The 18571-nt window shown below is 38.1% G+C and overlaps 1 protein-coding gene across 3 annotated transcripts in view; it reads right to left on the reverse strand.

The window, feature by feature from the left end:
- Nucleotides 1-797: 797 nt before the first annotated feature.
- The window catches only part of gpc6a (glypican 6a), a 125105-nt gene continuing 107331 nt past the window's right edge, over nucleotides 798-18571 (reverse strand). For all 3 annotated transcript variants that reach the window (XM_087794004.1, XM_087794005.1, XM_087794003.1), the window contains 3 exons: nucleotides 7491-7621; nucleotides 4771-4946; nucleotides 798-2084 (listed from right to left, as the gene is read on the reverse strand). In XM_087794004.1, the coding sequence (XP_087650130.1) occupies nucleotides 1894-2084; nucleotides 4771-4946; nucleotides 7491-7621 (498 nt within the window). In that variant the 3' untranslated portion in view covers nucleotides 798-1893. The remainder of the gene's footprint in view (nucleotides 2085-4770; nucleotides 4947-7490; nucleotides 7622-18571) is intronic.

The raw sequence follows: 18571 nt of genomic DNA on the forward strand, positions 1-18571 counted from the left end.
TCAACGGTGATCTCGGACACACATGGAAGAAAAAAAGCGTACCACAAATGTTCAAGTCAGCACTGGTGGCTGCGTAAACATTACACCCAAATCAATTCACAGGATTTTAATCTTCATAGCTTTCCTTAATGTAATCTCATCCAGGCTTTTCAAACAGATGCAAATGTTTGTATGTTCTTCGTACGGGTTTCCGGTCTGCGACGCTGAAACAATGTTTTCTCCGAGAAAGCGTCTTTTTTTCCGATCTGATTGTCATTCATAATTGAGTCCATCTCAGTTTTCAAAGCCTACTTGGATTGAATGGGAAATTCACTCGATGCCATCGCGCCTATAGAGTCGAACATCTCAACAGAAATAAAGCAGGAAAAATAAGAAACATATTTGACTCAGAATAGAAACCCAAAAAAAAAAAATCTTATTTTGTGATAACTAAAGGGGGAAATGTTTTACATTCATGGATGCGCAGCAGCTTTAGACAGTAACCTCAGTCAAAGCATAACAATTAAAACGCATCAAACATTGTCTTCAAAAGACGAAAGAGGACATAATGTGATGCTAATTGAGTTAAGCTTCTACGACTCAAAATAACAAGCGTGTTATAGTCTGTTGACTCACATCCTGTGGGTGTTTGTGAAAACGATGAACCACCTTCATCCAAAATCCGAGCCTTTTTTTTTTTTTTTTATCCTCCTCAGTTTGATAATTTGTCCGACAATAATTCATGTGAAATAAATAGTTTATTCTGACGGCTTGTCTTTTGTGTGCAGAATATTACTTATTTACATTGTCAAGTAAAGTTTGTTTCCCAACACACAGCAGCCAAAAATAGTACGAGGATAACGCCTGCAGGTTCCGTGGATTTGGGTCACGAATACACTTCTCATGCTGAAATGTGATTTGAGGTTTCTCTGTATGTTTTTTCCGAAACAACTATGACTACCAAACTCTATATGACCTAAAGCCTGCTAGTTTTCGTCAGACAGACTTAAAGGCTGACTTTATATAACAAAGATTATTGTAGTATTACTGAGTGATATATCATTTTCTGTTAAATAATTCAATCATAATATTACTAAAATAGATACAAATCTTATTCGTCTTGACGCGCATGAGATCGTAGTTTGACTAACTCAACAAGCAGAACAACATAATGGCTTCTTATTCTTCTTTTTTTTTAGGTGATTAGCTACAAAATCAACCAACAAAAACAAACAAACTCTGAAAGTCTGAATGAGTCAAACAATCAAATACAATCAGGTAAATTATCTGAAAATATAGATCTTTATTCTGTAAGCAATGTTGTTGTTTTTTTTAAACTGTAGATTTATGAGTTCATGAAGTTAAAAATAAATGGAAAACCTGTGCAAAGAATCCTCTCGGAGCGCAGTATGACGGCACCTTTAAGAGATAAGCAAATGTGCAATCCTTAGTTGGCTTTTGAGAAAGTTTCTTCTTGAAGCCACGTTGATATGATCATTCTGTAAACCAGGGGGAAAAGAGAAGAATCATTTAACCTGAAATTTAGCTGGAAAACAAAACAGGAATTTCCATTCATGCACACCTTTTCCACTGATGGGGAGACAATAACCACTTTGACCTGCTTTATCTTTTGGCAAGAAAACCAATTATTGAACCACCGAAATAATAGGACACATGTTTAAAAACCAACGTCCAAATCATGAGAAAGCGCTACTTTTCTTTTCCCGAGCTGTGGCAGCTGGATCAGTGACGGCGCCGAGCATTCTTTGGGGGGCGAGCAGGATGCAGCAGTTCCAGTCCAACAACACAGTCAGCCATTGTTAACAAGGTTTTTCAGAAGGTTCTACATAGACCATACTGTATGCAGCGGTATATAAAAAAAAGAAAAACGAGTGATCACAGCGCACTTATGTATTATCTCCATCCGAGCTGCGTCGCTAATAGCATAAGGGTGAGAAGGAGCAGCGCCGATGATCCCGGGGCGGACGCCGCTGCAGCGCTGTTGTCTTCTCCGATCATGGGAGCTTCTGTTCCGACGTAAACCAACTCTGTGGTGCAGCCTTCAGTGCAGCCGCTGCCACTGCCGGACGCGCTTCCTTCATCACCTGCCAAATCAAAGTGTCTCAAATTAATGCGACAAAAAGTCTTCAAGAATGTGTTTTTAAAATACACATTTATAATGATGCCGACTGGTTCATATCTTGTTTTTAATATTGCACCAATGAAGAAAAGATCAATATCTTCCTGGATACCCACTGTGTATGATAAAACTAAAGAAAAAACGGGCATAACACAACATCACGATCTCCATCTAACTAATAGGAATGACACACAGCAGGTGTCTTCCAGCATGACCTTTGAGTTTTTGTTTAGCCTTGAACAACATCGAGCCCAAAATGCGACTCACACTGTGCTCGTGGAGTTGCTGAGAAGCCGAAACAAAAGTTGGTTTGGCTTCTATCCTCACCGTCATGGAAAGAACAGATGGTACAATAATCCCTGCAAAGTGAGTGGGACCTCCATCCTTTATTTTTGGTCCTTACTATCAATGTCAGATTATGAGCTAGAATCCCGGGACATAAACGCTGGTTGGAGTGAGATAAATGAGGGGAAAATATCAGAGTCTGAACTAAATGACATGTTTGTGGAGATGTTTTTTTGCTGCTTTTTCCATGACCTCTGTGCCGTGCTACTAAAATTAGATTGGTTTCTGTTTCATCCGTGTTGTCACTGATGTTGATAGGTTCGCTGAGTCATGAAATCAGTGATAAAAGTGAAGTCCATCTGGTACATTTATAAAATAAAACAGTATTTGCAGACTTTTAACTTCCAGTGTTACCTCATAAACAACCAAAGTCTTGCTACACTTATTTAGCAACACAATGAGTCCCCAATTTAGTTCGACACTGAACTGTACTGATCATATGTCTCACATTTGTGTTGATCCATATCAGGTTATCAATAGTTTAATCCAGCAAACACCAAATCATCTGTTTTAATTCACAGCATTTATTTACTTATGACAAGTATTCTAACTAGAAGTTGTCTGGTCCAATCAAGGCTAGATCTTCACAAATATCGGGACCTTTCGGCATCAAGAAAAAGTTGTAAATGTACTACTACTACTAACAGAATAAACATGTGCAGCCTCTTAACTATCGCTGTCTCCTGATTTTATTGTGACACACTTCTTGTTTGTTCTACTTGTCCTCTCCTGAGTTTGTTGATAACCTCTGCACCTGTTGCGGCAGCAGCTGTGGCTCCTCACGCAATTAGTCCATCAGATGGAGAGATTAAAGCCACGCCTTACCCAGCAGCAGGCGCCAGATTGTAATCTTCGCTACATGGTGCGTCACGTTTGAATTCCTCTCCTTTTTGACTTTCTGGATTACTTCTTTTTTGTTGTTCGCGGTCGCCTAGTTTGTTTATTAGCATATGAGATTTCAAAGTTTATCTTATGTCTGATAAGTATTACCTGGGGACCTCTGGTAATTTGTTAACACAGACATCGGGTGATAATACTAATCCTGTGTGAATCCGGACGTCTGTGTTTGTAATTCTGAATGGCGCACATATGTCACTGTAACGGACTACTAGGCACTCGTCATTGTGTTAATATTTACTTCCACTGTTTTATTTTGAAGGGGTTGAAAAAGAAGTAGAACGATTTCATTGTTGTTGGTGGTGTGTTCCACATGACGAAAGTAAAGAAGATGTGCGCGCTGCACAGATACAAACTAAATTCCAGCCTCGTTGTTTCCCACACGAATACACTCGGTTACACTACTGTTACAACTTCACAAATTGGGGAGAGAAATGAAAGAAAATAAACGGTTGTCCACTTTATCGTCTCTAAACGAAGAACGTTTGGTTACACTAACTTTCTCTTTCAGTAATTGCGCTCCTTTTTAGATCTGTATCTCTACGTAATGTCAGTAAAAATGACTATTTTACAGACAACGCTTATCCCGTGCAAATGCACTTAAAATAACACAGAGGAGGGGGATCATTTAAAAAACACAAGTCCCCAGTTAATACTTATCTTGTGGGAATAGGTGATATGGACACCTACGATTCACGACACTACTTCATGGCACTCTTTATTTTGGAATAGTTATTTTTTTTAATAAACTCAGGCTCCTGTTGCTTGGTGATTCCACTCTGAATTTGGGTCATATCTCACCAGACTTCAACCTGCGTATAGCGTGAGTCGCTTAAATGTAAGACTACCACGATCACTTTTGTTGTGAGTCTGGTGTTATACTCACAATTAAGAAACAGGACCTCTATAAATGCATCGCAATTGATCCATGACAAACGGACAATTACTAATAAACGACAGTTGATACTAACTATAGAAATATATTCCTATGATAAAACTAAATATGTTCACAAGATGGAAGTTAGTTTCATACACAAGTTTTGTTTTATTACTCAGGGTCAATCAGAGGACAAGCTATCTCCGCGAAAATGTGAAAAGCGACAACAAAATTCAAATGAGGCACGAAAATGCGGAGACAATAGTGACACTGAGACACATTTCATTTGTAGAAGTGAGACAGCTTGTCAGCTAAAGCAGACTGTGACAATTTGTCTGCCAAAACACAAGTCTCTTGTCAATCATTGTTTCACCAGAAGAAGAAAAAACCCAATATCCTAATAATGTCACTCTGGATTAATTCTGACTCTGATTCAAATTCAAGAGTTTGATCATTTGTTTTGCATGAGATTCGATCTTTCTGTGCCACACACTGCGCTCAGGCTGACACACACACATGGAACTATACTCACTTGAATCTTGGAAGTGGATGTCGTTTCCGTTGTACGCGTTCTTCAGCTTGTTCGTCATCACACGCAACGCCATGATCTGCTGTCGTATGAGAGTGTCCGGCCGGGTGATGTCCACTTCCACTTCTGGGTTGTTCACTTGGTTGGTCAGTCCCTCTTTAACCACCTCAGGGAAATATCTGCAGGAAAATAAAAGTTTAAAGAAAACCCCACAAGAATAATCATTCACAGTGAAGCAGTTACGCTTGAGGGGTTCAGTGTATGAATCATGTGCCCCAACACCTCTGGTTGCTTCTGGGTCAGGGGAAGAATTTGAACAAATTAGAAGGGTAAGAGAAAATGAAAAAATGTGCAACCTTTTAGACAAAGGTTTTCAACTCCAGTTGACTAAAAGTGTGAATTTGCACAAAATACAACTTGTGTTCCAGCAGAAAAACAACAACGAAGGATGTTTTTCAACCATCTTAAGCTTCTGAAAACTTCTTTCATAATTAGAGGTTTCCAGACCACGTCTCCACTTTAAGCTCTTGCCTGTCTGGACACATCTATCCACTTCCTGTCCTCCTTTACTCCACCAATTTGCCTGGTACTTCCATTTCTAATATTCATCTTGCAACATGTCCCCTGGCACTTCCTGCCCGGGACCAAACCATCTGACTCTGTCCTCTCTAATTTGGTCTACGAACTTTTTGACATGAGCTCTCACTCTAATTGACTCATATCTGATCTTGCACTCCCGATGAAATTCTTCAACACTGACTTTTTCTCCATGTCATTTTTGAGAAACTGTATTTTAACTATTGTTTTATTTTCACCTGTCTTATAAAGCTTCTTCTGTAACAGATAGTCTCCGCCATTTCCACCCTACCAGCACTCTCTTCATCTCCTTTGATGTCTGTCCATAACTCAGGGATTTATGATCTCATAGATAGATAGATTGACTTTATTAATCCCTGGGTTTCCAGTTCACAGCAAGTTTAATAGAAACAAGAACACGAACAAAATTCAAAACAAAAGAACAAAGTTCAACTACAAAGAACATAGATCAAAATAAAGAAATAGATCAAAATAAAGAACAACAAATGAAATAACACAAAGAAAAGAAAACAAAGATTAGAATAGAAAAAAAAATACTTTCACTCCGCTCCTGCCCCTAAACTCATAATTATAATAATTAAGCATTAATAACATGAGGAATGAATGAGTCCCTGAGTCTTTTAGTGTTGCATCAAGGGAGGAGCATTCGTGCACTCCATCTGCCTCTCTGTTCCCTGATGACAGACAATCAGTATACTTGAACTGTTTTCACCACATTCATCTCTGGAAACCTCACTGGCTTTTCCTGACCCAATCTCAATTAGACATTTTTTGTGTCACTGAACTGGATTCCACTCTCTTGAAAAAAAGCTTAAGGTTTAAAATATGTGCTTCAAAATCATTCACACGAGGGGCCAAAATTATCTTCGTCTTATATTAGTCTTTTTTTCAGTCTGTGTTTGACCTTCACCAAGCACTTCCGTAATTAATTAATTTTGTCTTCAGTTTCATTCTTATAGGAGGTCCCTCTATAATCTGAAACTTGTATTGCCAGTGTTGTAAACACAGCATAGCAGTGCAGAAGAAAAAGAATGGCGCCTGAATCTGTTCCTTAACTTATTTTTAACACTGGCAACGTGGTAGATGACCATATCAACTTGTACTTTGTTTTTTAAATTTCCCTCAATGTGTAAGACTAAAATCGAAGTATGCAATTGAAGACTAACTAAAATCAAAACGTTTTTCCGTCTGGGTAAATGATAATGATGGTAATGATGATTGTCTTTACTTAATCTAATACAATTATCCATGGCTGTTTTCGATGTTTCCAATTATTCTGTGGAAACTCCAGCAGAGCTTCAACAAGGCAAAGGTGTGTGCTGGTGATCGAGTGGAGCCGGGCTACAAGGGCCTGAGAAGACAGAAGTACAAGGCAGGAAGAAAGAGTTGGTGTCTTTATCTGCACTGGCTGTGACAGTTGCGGTCAACCAGAAGACACGCAGTGGCAGGAGGAAAGTAAGGGCGTGTGAGGACATTTTCGACAACAAACGCAATAGAAATCACCTAAATAAAAGATGTATAAATCAGAAAAGCTAAATATAAAGGCTTTTAAAAGACCTTTATCTTAAGTCAGTTCTGAGATTAGCAGTTGTATTCTGTTTCTTCTCTAATGCGGATAGTTAGATCCACACATTGCCTCAGAATCACGTGAGGGAATGATTTAACTCGCTGTAACAACATCTCCGTGTTTTATTATCTCCCGGAACTTCATTCACCAAGTAGATTTAGAAGGATGTCTAAAGTCCTCGCTGGCATAAACACGATGATTAACATATCTTTTATTGCACCATCTGGTCACTCTGTTACTTGGAGAGGAGGGAAGTGACGGCATGGTGCGTCTCCTCTGCCAGCGTCTCTGGTTCGCTGTCAAAACGAGGACGACTTTCTGTACAATCGCATGTGCGGCTGCGAGATACTTGACTCGCTGCTATCGTGATAAGGGGTGGTGGAAAAACTTTACAGTCCTCTGGGTATTAAAGTCCTCAGGCTTAAGAAGTCATTTTCCATACAAGCACCCGCCATTGTACTCACATGGAGGGTGTTAATCTGGGAACACAGTGGGGTTATTTTAATCCTGGCTACTAGATAACCACATGTGCTGGTTATAGGGTGGCTAAAGCTCCTACCTGCCCTTCGTGTGGCTGTTCCAGCACTGCTCCTCGTCTGACTCTGCCAGCTCCCCCTTGGAGCAAATATCATCTGGCAAGTTGGTCCAGAACCTCTTGGACTCCTTCAGTTTCCCTCTGATCTCCATCACCTGCCGGAAGCCAAAACAGGGGAAAGACAGAATATATATTAGAGACATGATATGTATTTAAATGCCTGTAGGGTGAGAGTAATTCAAGCTCCAACATTTTTATTTTTCATTTCCAGTTTGACATTTTTACTCCCCGACCTATTTCACTTGAGTGTGTCCTTTTATCCAGCACTTTATCCCTTCACCAATGTATTTATCTATGTCCTTTTTTCCATCAATTTATTTATCTATGTACATTTGTCCATCCATGTGTTTATCTTTGTCCGTCCATCTGTCCATCCATGTATTTATCTTTGTCCGTTCGTCTGTCCATTTTTTTTTATCTATGTCCATTTGTCCATCAAAGTATTTTTCTATGTCCGTCCATCTATCCATCCATGTATTTATCTTTGTCCCTCCATCTCTCCATCCATGTATTTATCTACGTCCATCTAGTATTTATCTATGTCCATCCGTCTGTCGGTTTCAGTTTCAGTTTATTTTAAAAGGACAATGTGCAGTTGCCTATGTATTTATCTATGTCCGCCCGTCTGTCCATCCAGCCACCTCTGTATTTATCTATGTCCATTTGTCCATCTATGTATTTTTCTATGTATTTTTCTATGTATTTTTCTATGTCCGTCCGTCTGTTCATCTATGCATATCTATGTCCGTCCATCTGTCCATCTATGTATTATCTATGTTCATCCATCTGTCCTTCCAGCTACCTATGTATTTATCTGTGTCCATTTGTCCATCTATGTATTTATCTATTTCCGCCTGTCTGTCCATCTATGTATTTGTCGATGTCCTTCCATTTATGTATTTATCCATTTTGGTCCATCCATGTATTTATCTATGTTCATCCATCTATCTATTTATCTATTTTCGTCCATCTGTCCATCTATGTATTTATCTGTACATTTGGCCATCTACTTATTTATCTATGTTTGTCCATCTATGTATTTATCTATGTTGGTCCATCCATGTATTTATCTATGTTCATCCATCTATGTCTTTATCCATTTTCGTCCATCTGTCCATCTATGTATTTATCTATTTCCGTCTGTCTGTCCATCTATGTATTAATCTATGTCTGTCAATCTGTCCATCCAGCTACCAATGTATTTATCTATGTCCATTTGTCAATCTATGTATTCGTCTATTCCCGCCTGTCTGTCCATCTATGTACTTATCTAAGTCTGTCCATCCATGTATTTATCTATTTCGGCCCATCCATTTATTTATACATGTTCATCCATCTATGTATTTATCTATTTTCGTCCATCTGTCCATCTATGTATTTATCTGTCCATTTGTCCATCTATGTATTTATCTATTTCCATCTGTCTGTCCATCTATGTATTTATCTATGTCTGTCCATGTATGTATTTATCTATGTCTGTCCATCTATGTATTTATCTACTTCTGTTTCAAAAAGACAAAAAAACCTGCACAGCATATTCTTTTGTATTCAATGAATATTTGTAAACAGAAAGTCTGTTGAAAAACCAACCAACCAAAGCCTCTGACAGAATCCAGCTGCTGTGCGTGACCCTCACCTTGTTTCCACATCATCTTCATTGGGTCATAATCAAGTCCAGAATCTAAAAATCCCTTGACTGACAAACAAATCCCCTCGTGCCCTCTCTCTCATCCATCAGACCTCCTACAGTCGCTCAAACAAAAACCCCAAAAACAGTTGCATCATCATTCTCTGATAAATAATAAAGTCATTCTTTCTTATCCAAGAACACAGACGCACTTTGGAATTTGCTGGTTCATCAAGTTTACCATATTGTCTCCTGTTTTGTTTGTCTGAGAACCATGCATGTGATATTACCACTGACTGATTCCATCTGGACACAGCGGGGAGTCTGAGTAGGAATCCAGTAGGGAGAAGAGGGAATATGATGACACACACCAAGCCTCAGTCCTTTGACCAGGGTCTTCGATTACATTTATTTTAAAGATAAAATATGAAGCTTAAATAAAATTTAAATAAGAAAACTGGAAAATAATTGGTTAAAACATTGACTTTAATCTATCAAAAACCACACAGAAACAGCCTCAGCTGACCAAAGAATGGCAGAACAAAGATTGAAATCCAAATATTTCAGGTGACAGTCACTGTGCTTCAAAAGGGCTTCAAAAGGCTTCAAAAAACCTGCTAGAAAGAAGGTCTTAAATACAAAAAAAACGATCTTCTTCACAAAATGTCTTCGGCGTCTTCATGTAGTTGGACTCTAGCCACAGTTGTAATGGTAGGTGCGGGGGCGAGACTACATAATGTCTTTCAGCTGTTTTCACTGTGAATTTAGTCCATTTCTGTCTAATATTATATACAGACTAGAATCATTGAAACAGTTTCTACTTTTTAATTGTAAAGAATAATAATATAAAAACATTTTTTTATTTACTTTAATTTTTAATCTACTTTTTCTTGTGGGGTTGAATTTTGGCATCAATAACATTTTCCACTTATATGGAGACTTTTATTTTTGCCGTTGCAGACTAAACAGGCAACAGCCGGTTCTCATGAAGAAGTCTGGAGGCGAAGTGTATCTCAGATGCTAGAGAGCCCTTCACCTCAATTGGTTCTAGTGGTTCAGCTGCCTCTGGTGTGAACATGCATACGGGTGAAGTTGAGGCTTGCCAGGTGCGAAGGAAAGCAGCTATTTAACCAATAGCCGTTAAAAAATCACTGCACATCTTTCAACAACATCCTATGCATTTAAAGGCTTAAATATACTGTAAGATAAAATAAGAAATAAGAACCTCAAGAGAAAAACATATAAATAAAAACACATTATCATTAAAGTGGTTTTATTTTATTATTTTTTCTCATTGACAATTTTTTTTATTTTTATCGTCCCATATCTTGGTTAGCACCGAGATTATTTAATGGAAATTATAATACTCAAATTATTCTACTGCATTAACAGCCTGGCGTTCTGCTGGTAATTGTAAAAAAAGAGATAAAGATTTAAACTTCTATTTGCTATGAATTCAGTATATTTCTGATATTCGTATCAAAGATGTATTTTATATTTTTCATCCCGATAAATTTATCAAATATTTGCTCTTTAAGTGTTATTTTGAATTTCTAGTCAGCAGTTATTTTTCACACTCACTTCACAGCTGGATAGTTTTTTCATTTCCCTCTCCAGAATATTTGCTTTTTTAACGCTCGCAGAGTTTTGAGTATTTTTTAATTTCTCTCCACCAGAGCCGAAGCTAAAATCTCCCATGGTCAAGATCTATTGTGTGAGCATGTGATGAATTTAATTTTTATTTTTAAAATTGGAATTACAAATATTTAGTGCAATTATAGTTCGTCAAATAACAGAAACGATTCATCTTATGATTTCAGTTGAAAGTTGAACACGAAAAAAGCTGTGTTGCTAAATTTTCATTGATTTGCTTTCAGATAAAACACAATTATAAATTCTGTGTGTGAGTGAACCATAACGACTTCCATGAATAAAAAAATAGTTCATCTATTTTTCTTTGATCTGACACACATTTCCCATGACATGCATTCTTGTACAATCCTCAGACTTGCTAGTTAGGAACTACATTTAATTCTAAGCCATACTGGACTCAGCTTTAACAGGTCCACAGAAGTCCATGGTTTGAAAATCCAAAATAAAAGTTCAGTGTTGGACGTTTGATCTGTAATTTTTTAATGACCCGATGGGGTTTGGGGAACACACACATCTCGGCGCTCTCAAATGTTTAAATTACATCTTGACATTAACTATTTATCGGCGTTTTCCCTGCGAATCTGAACTCTCTTCCACTACTGAGCCTCATTATTTTAGTCTTCTGAAGATGGCTGCGGTCTTAGAAATATAAAGGAGGGATAAAGGACTCTCTAGGTGTCTGTAAAGAAGACGAAAATAGATCAAAGAAGCAAAAGCATCTTAATTAAATATAAAAAAAAGCCTGTTTTAGTGTTTAATTTTCACTGGGCACTCACTGTCTTTGCTCCTTTTTTAAAATTCTGATCTTTTTTTCTTTAAATCAGCTGACAAAAAGACATAGATATTAATAAAAAAAACATGAAAATGGGCATAGTTGTGTTACACAAACACACACCAACGCTGTGTGAAAGCATACAGCGGGGCCTCAGGTCTTTACAAGACATGAAAGGGCCGGTCCCAACAGGAGGCCACCGCTGGACTTACATTTGAAGTGGTGATTGTGTCACGCAGACAGAAAAGCTTAGACACACACTGGATGGAGATCATCCTCAGACGAGATGTCCTCAAGAGAAATATGGATTTTAACCAGACTCCTGTAGTTCTTTGGGGGGTAAAAATGACTATTTTGCGCAGGTAAGTTTAGTCTATCAAAGCCTCTAAATGGCAAATCATTCTGATATTTAACGTCAATAGTTCAGGACAAAAATGAACAATGTTGAACGCAAAAGAACAGAAAGGTTTCATCTTTATTGCAGCAAAAAAACAATGTCCGTCACGCAGAAAATGCCTTATTCTCCTAGGGCGTCGGATAAAAAATGTGAGTAAGTTGGAGGGTTGACGGCGCAGGCGCTCGCACGGCTCGTTTTAAATTATGACTATGATTATAAGGAGTCAAGATAGAGCCTCTGGTCAAGTGTCGAAAATCTTTCCCAACCCCAAATTAGGAGGGGGGGGGGAGGCAAGAAAAGTGACAAGTGGAAGTCGCTGTCGAAGCCAAAAGGTTGTGGCCGAACTGAGGCTGCCCAAATTTGGTCACAGATGGCACAAAAATTTGCAGAAAATTTCCAAGTTGAGTGGAAATCAAGATTTGGAAACGTAACCCTTGTGGTCGTTTTGCGGCCAAATAGCCCCACAAACAGTCGGAGTATGTCTAATGTAATAGTTAGTCAATTGTAGGAAGGATTTTTCAAATTTCAAACCATTTCAAGGTCGGCTAAAATGGCCAAAGTTTTTAAGTAGGTACATCCTTGGGGAGTGAAACAAGCCAGTCAAAGCAGAATATTTTGAGTTCCTTTTTTTTCCTGTTTTTCAAATATTTCTGTGACTAAACGACAGCATGCAAATCCTAACTGACTTTGAGTTGGCGTACTCATTACTGAAGACCCAAATGAAAAAATATATATATATTCTTTGTAAACACCTACATTTTCAACTTACAACAAATACACTTTTTAATTTTTTAGTATTATAGTACTATCTCTAAACTACAAATTTCAAGTGATACATTTTAAAGCAGTCGACAATGTTGTTAATGAATGTAATCCTCTCCTAAGGACAAACATTTTCAAGCTCCCTTTTAAAAAATGAAATAAAAGAACATAATCGTTTCGTCTGCTGCTGCTAATGTTCAGGGTGTAAAGAACTGTTATGTCTCATTGAACCATTGAGTAAATCTTTTCATTTGTCCTCCCAGGGCCGTTCATTAAGACTCTGTTAATAACAGTGATTTTGTGGTCATTCACGAGCACTTTTGTCATTTGTCATTAGAACATGGAGGTCTGGAGGTAATGCTACCAACAAGGGCATATTTTGCTATCGAGATATTTTATAATCAGTGGTTCAGTCGGACACCAGCAGCTAAATCAATTGATTGTGTAGAATAAGTCAATCATTTAAAGCAAATATTTAGTTATCTTTCAGGCAGGCGGACATTGAAAAAGCAAAATTATTACAAATAAGTAAAAAGATGTGATTTCATCCGGAAAATAAAATCTCTTCACCAAAACTGAGAAAGCGCCATCAAGAATCCAGGCCGGTGCTTCTCAGGTTGGCGAGGAGGGTCAAGGTAAATATCCGCACAGAAATATTCTCCTGCCTCGGAGCAGGAAATACCAGCAAGTAATATTGAGAATATTAAACATGTTTTGAAGTCGGATGTGTGCGGATGAGAGAAACAGCGGGTGAGTTAAGCTCATTTCTGCTGATGCGCTACTGAGACTGACAGGCTTTACTGACCACAAACTGAAACACGATTATGAACATACACCGGGAGAATCATTAGGACGTTAGAGACTTCATGTTGATGTTGATGTTGCTGTATGTATGGCATGAAATATATGCCACAATGAATTGAGTATATGTTAATGCATTCATAAAAATATGAATAAATAAAGATATAAAAAGCAGGGAATTACATATTTCTCAAGATAACAAGATAATAACTTATATCTAAGTTATCTATCTATCTATCCAACCATCCAACCATCCATCCATCCATCCATCCATCCATCCATCCATCCATCCATCCATCCATCCATCCATCCATCCATCCATCCATCCATCCATCCATCCATCCATCCATCCATCCATCCATCCATCCATCCATCCATCCATCCATCCATCCATCCATCCATCCATCCATCCATCCATCCATCCATCCATCCATCCATCCATCCATCCATCCATCCATCCATCCATCCATCCATCCATCCATCCATCCATCCATCCATCCATCCATCCATCCATCCATCCATCCATCCATCCATCCATCCATCCATCCATCCATCCATCCATCCATCCATCCATCCATCCATCCATCCATCCATCCATCCATCCATCCATCCATCCATCCATCCATCCATCCATCCATCCATCCATCCATCCATCCATCCATCCATCCATCCATCCATCCATCCATCCATCCATCCAACCATCCATCCATCCATCCATCTATCTATCCTCTCAGTGTTTTCCAATGCAAAAAAATGACTAAATGCTGCAGAGGTTGAACTATAGTTCTGAGAAAAGCACCAAAGCAACTGAGAAAAACTGTATCATAAGACTTTTATTTGCAATATTTATCTAACATATACCATTTTGTTATTGTTTAGCTTTGAGCAATTACGAGTAAATCTAGCTATTATTTGAATAATGCTCTTCACTACGTCACTCTCCGTCTTTGACATGAGAGACAGTATTTTTGAATTTACTGAAGTTACCTGGAAGGTAAAACATGGAGCAGATACATGGAGAGCCTTTTTCTTGTCTAAAAAAAAACGAATGCAAATACTGTACTTGGCAATACTGCATCAGAGGTTTTACGACATTGCAGTTAAAAGAACCTCCAGAAACACAACAAACAACAATTTTTAAACTTGTGTATGTATATGAGTATATTTACAGTTTTTCTTAGTCGCTTTGGTGCTTTTCTTAGATCAGAATGAAAATTCTCATAACTATTAGTTCAACCTCCGCAACATTTACTAATTTGAGCACATCATAGTAGCAATTTGTCCTTCCTATGAACAAATTGCAAATGCTTTTGGACCATGTATCAGTTGCTTTCATACAATTCTCTGCTGTTTTATAACATTGTCATTTGCTAATGTCATGTCAGTCAAAATGAACTATACTTATGGATGCTATTTGTTCCCAATAAAACAAATAGTCTTAAGTTCATTGCTTGAGTCATTACATACAACATTGTTGAACTAATAATCAAATTCTGTCAAGCAAGTTGTATACCTTTCTTTATCATTTTTTCCTGGAAATGTCTCCTTAATTGAACAATTGCTCTCAGGTGGACTTCATCTTTCACTCACGAGGAGTAGTATGAAGTATTAGTTGTAACCAATGACAAGCCACTTGTTCACAGTCACTCAGGGATGAATCCCATGAACCCTCACTTGGCAACATATATGAAGCGAGCAGGACATAGTGTGTACCATTTCTACAATTCTGTGACACAGAAATGGAAGGTCGGCATCACGGAAGAGGATTGAGGCTGCAAGGAAGAAGGGGAAGGGGACGAAACAGGGGAAGAGGGAGAAGAGGCCAAATACATAGGCAGATTCCTAATGAACTTAGGGCTACAATTGTGGAACATGTTGTCAATCATGGCCTCACTATGGCTGAGCCTGGTCGGAGGGTGAAAACAAAATGTTTGAAGAACCACCCTGAATTCAATCATTCAAACATTTTGTAGGAAGAACAGGTATGTATAGTATTGGACAGTAATCCAACATCTCAGCATATCTCATGTTTACTGTATATTACTGTAATTTTACTCTGCACCACATAGGATTGAAAGACAACCTCGCAGAGGTGGAAGAGGCCACTTTTTACCGCAACAAGAGGAAGCCATTTGTGCAATGGTGATTGCAAACAATGCAATAAGGTTGAAAGACATTCAAAACGCTGTCATAGAAGATAAAATTGTATTTGGCAATATTAAATCAGTGTCAATTGCAACAATTGACAGAGTGCTCAAGAGAAATGAAATGCGCATGAAACAATTGCACAAAGTGCCATTTGAACGGAACAGTGAAAGAGTGAAGGAGATCCGCCACCACTATGTACAGGTAAAACTTCTATGTATACTCTAATGTTCAGCACTTCAAACTGTTCAAACTGTTTAAGTAGGTGTAGTTTCATGCAGTACACTAGCAATTTTGTAGATTTGCAAAGAGCATATACAGTAAAAATGTGAAACATACATATTCAGTGTCTTGGACTAACTAACTCCTCTAACTACAGCAATGTGTAACTTTACTGTAGTTTTCAAATGGCTGTACAAGAAGTGTATAGTGCTGTCTGTACAGGAAGTGTCACCGAGTTTTGACCTTTTTTTTGACACTGAGAGAATAAACTGTCATAATGAAAACATGACAAAGCGATTTGACCATCTTGTTCATAAACGATGGTGTCAAGACTTCTCATTTTGATGACACTGGCAGGTTCATTGACATGAATACTTGCTTTTGAGGAACAGACTATCCATTTTGGGCAAGTGACGTACTTTTGCAGGTTATCAACTAGGTTTTACAGTTTGCACTGCAACTGTTTTGAGAAAAGGACTAACTGCTGTGCAAATGTAATAGTGATGTGAGAAAAGCACCAAAGCGACTGAGAAAAACTGTAAAAAAAATCATCAAAAAATTAAATGGGTAATTAAAATATTTATAGAGAACAGAATATTTAAAAAGTGCATCTGAAACAGAAATAAAAAAAAAAGTATAATTTACAATAGCCTTAATACCACAACATAAATCCGAACACAAAACAGCCAAAAAGCATGGATACAAGTTGCAACTTTCTAACTTTATTATAAATAACTCCACTGTTATCAAGAGCCGCATATTCCATGTAACTCTCTCCATTTCAGTCCTCCTCTAGTTGACGTTATAGTCAATGGAAATGGTTTATCCACCCACCTATCTCCTCCTAATCACACCGCTGGTGGCTGCAGTGAGGACGAGGGTAGTGCAGTAGATTGAACTGCCAACCTGGAGATTAGTGGACTTCCTGCTAATCTCTTTTCATAATGTACAACCTGCACCGCACCGCAAAGCTCCATATACTATTAGGGCCGGAAATCAATGATGAAAAACAGAAGGTCAACAATAACAGTTGGGTTGGAAATCTGATTAAGACCAAAGATGTGCTTTGAAATAATGAAACGATAAACTGTGTCACGGAGACAAAACGCCTGCATTAAAGACTTGTAGCTGAAAGATAACACTGCTGGATTGACGTCATGCGTTGCTTTCGCTGTGGATTGTCTTTCACAGTGAATCGCTTTTAAAGTTCGTCACACTTTTTTTCTGAGTAGATATAGACAATATATCTCCCTTTTGTGGGAAACTATTCATCTGTTTTAAACAGTGTTTAAAGGTTGGAATGAAGGTTGAATTATGTCTGTTTTACACATGCAACATTTATACTCTGAAACCAATAAATCCCAAGTTATAGAATGTATCTGTGTATTATTAGATGTACTACCAACAGGTCCATGAGGAATTTGTTACCGGCCACACAGAAATATATACATTTTTAATAATTAATCAATTAATAATTGTATATATATTTATGTTCTTGCCACATTAAAACACTGGTTTCTGTAAACTAATTTAAATCAGTCAAGCTGAATTAAATGTATTTTTTCATTTTTATCTGAAGGTCAGTTGGTGAATAAATATTAAACTGGTCCTCAGTTCAAAAAAGGTTGATGGCCCCTGATGTAGGACACCAAGTTGTGGATTATGTGTTTGCATGAAGCTGTTCGAGTCGTGGAGAGTTCATGGCGATCCAATTTGTCAAATTGTCCGGACAAGCTAACGCAACCATGCTATATATCCATGTGTGTGTATGTGTAGATCTGTTTGTCATCTGCATAGAATGACCTCATAACTACTGAAATCTTTCCAAGGGTGGGGGGCCTGTCACTAGAAAATGTGACCTAAAACTGACCCTTGAGGTACACAACGGAGAACATCTGCTACAGAACTTGAGATTCATCCCACAGCGGTCGCCACAAAGAATACGATCTTAGACTGGGTTTGTTTTTCCTGATAAATAAACAATTGAATTAGCGATCAGTTCTTTACAATTTACTATAAAAGCAAGGCGTTCAAGCAAAGTAAATGTGCTGTTAACATTTGATTACACCCAACGATGATGTCATAGTATACAGCTTGTAGGCAATGTTTGTATTGATGTAGTATTTAAGGGCAGGAAATGACATTGCACTTGGATTGTAATGCCCATCAATTAATTTCCCAGCTCTAAAAAGACATCAGAGAATAATCCAACAAAGCAGACGATTCTCTGCGGGACGCCCTTCGTTTTAGCTCGACATATTCATGGTAAACAAACCGTGCCTTGACTAATGTCAGCTCAGATGGATGTAGCCAATCCCAAGAGTAAACAACAGATTTCAAGAAATACGATACACGCTCTCTCACTCTGCTCTTTCCTCGACGCAGCAGCTCAACTTTCAACCTAAGACTGTATTTATAATGAATCTTCCTAATGTTGCATCCAAAGTACATGCAAGCAAAGATCGCAGACTAATTGGGGGAACATTGAAAACATGTCAGCCGATGTTCTGACATCCTCCCACATCGAAAGTAAACACTCCAGTTAGTCACTTATGGGCGTACGGCAGACAACTTTTCAAATAAAGACATACAATCATTTTGTTTTCCTTGAGAATATTTGGAAGCGGAGAAGGGTTGAGGTGAACATCTCCCACCAGAGATGATGT

Source organism: Callionymus lyra, chromosome 6 (genome assembly GCF_982586985.1).
Source record: "Callionymus lyra chromosome 6, fCalLyr1.hap1.1, whole genome shotgun sequence".
Classification (NCBI taxonomy): domain Eukaryota; kingdom Metazoa; phylum Chordata; class Actinopteri; order Syngnathiformes; family Callionymidae; genus Callionymus; species Callionymus lyra.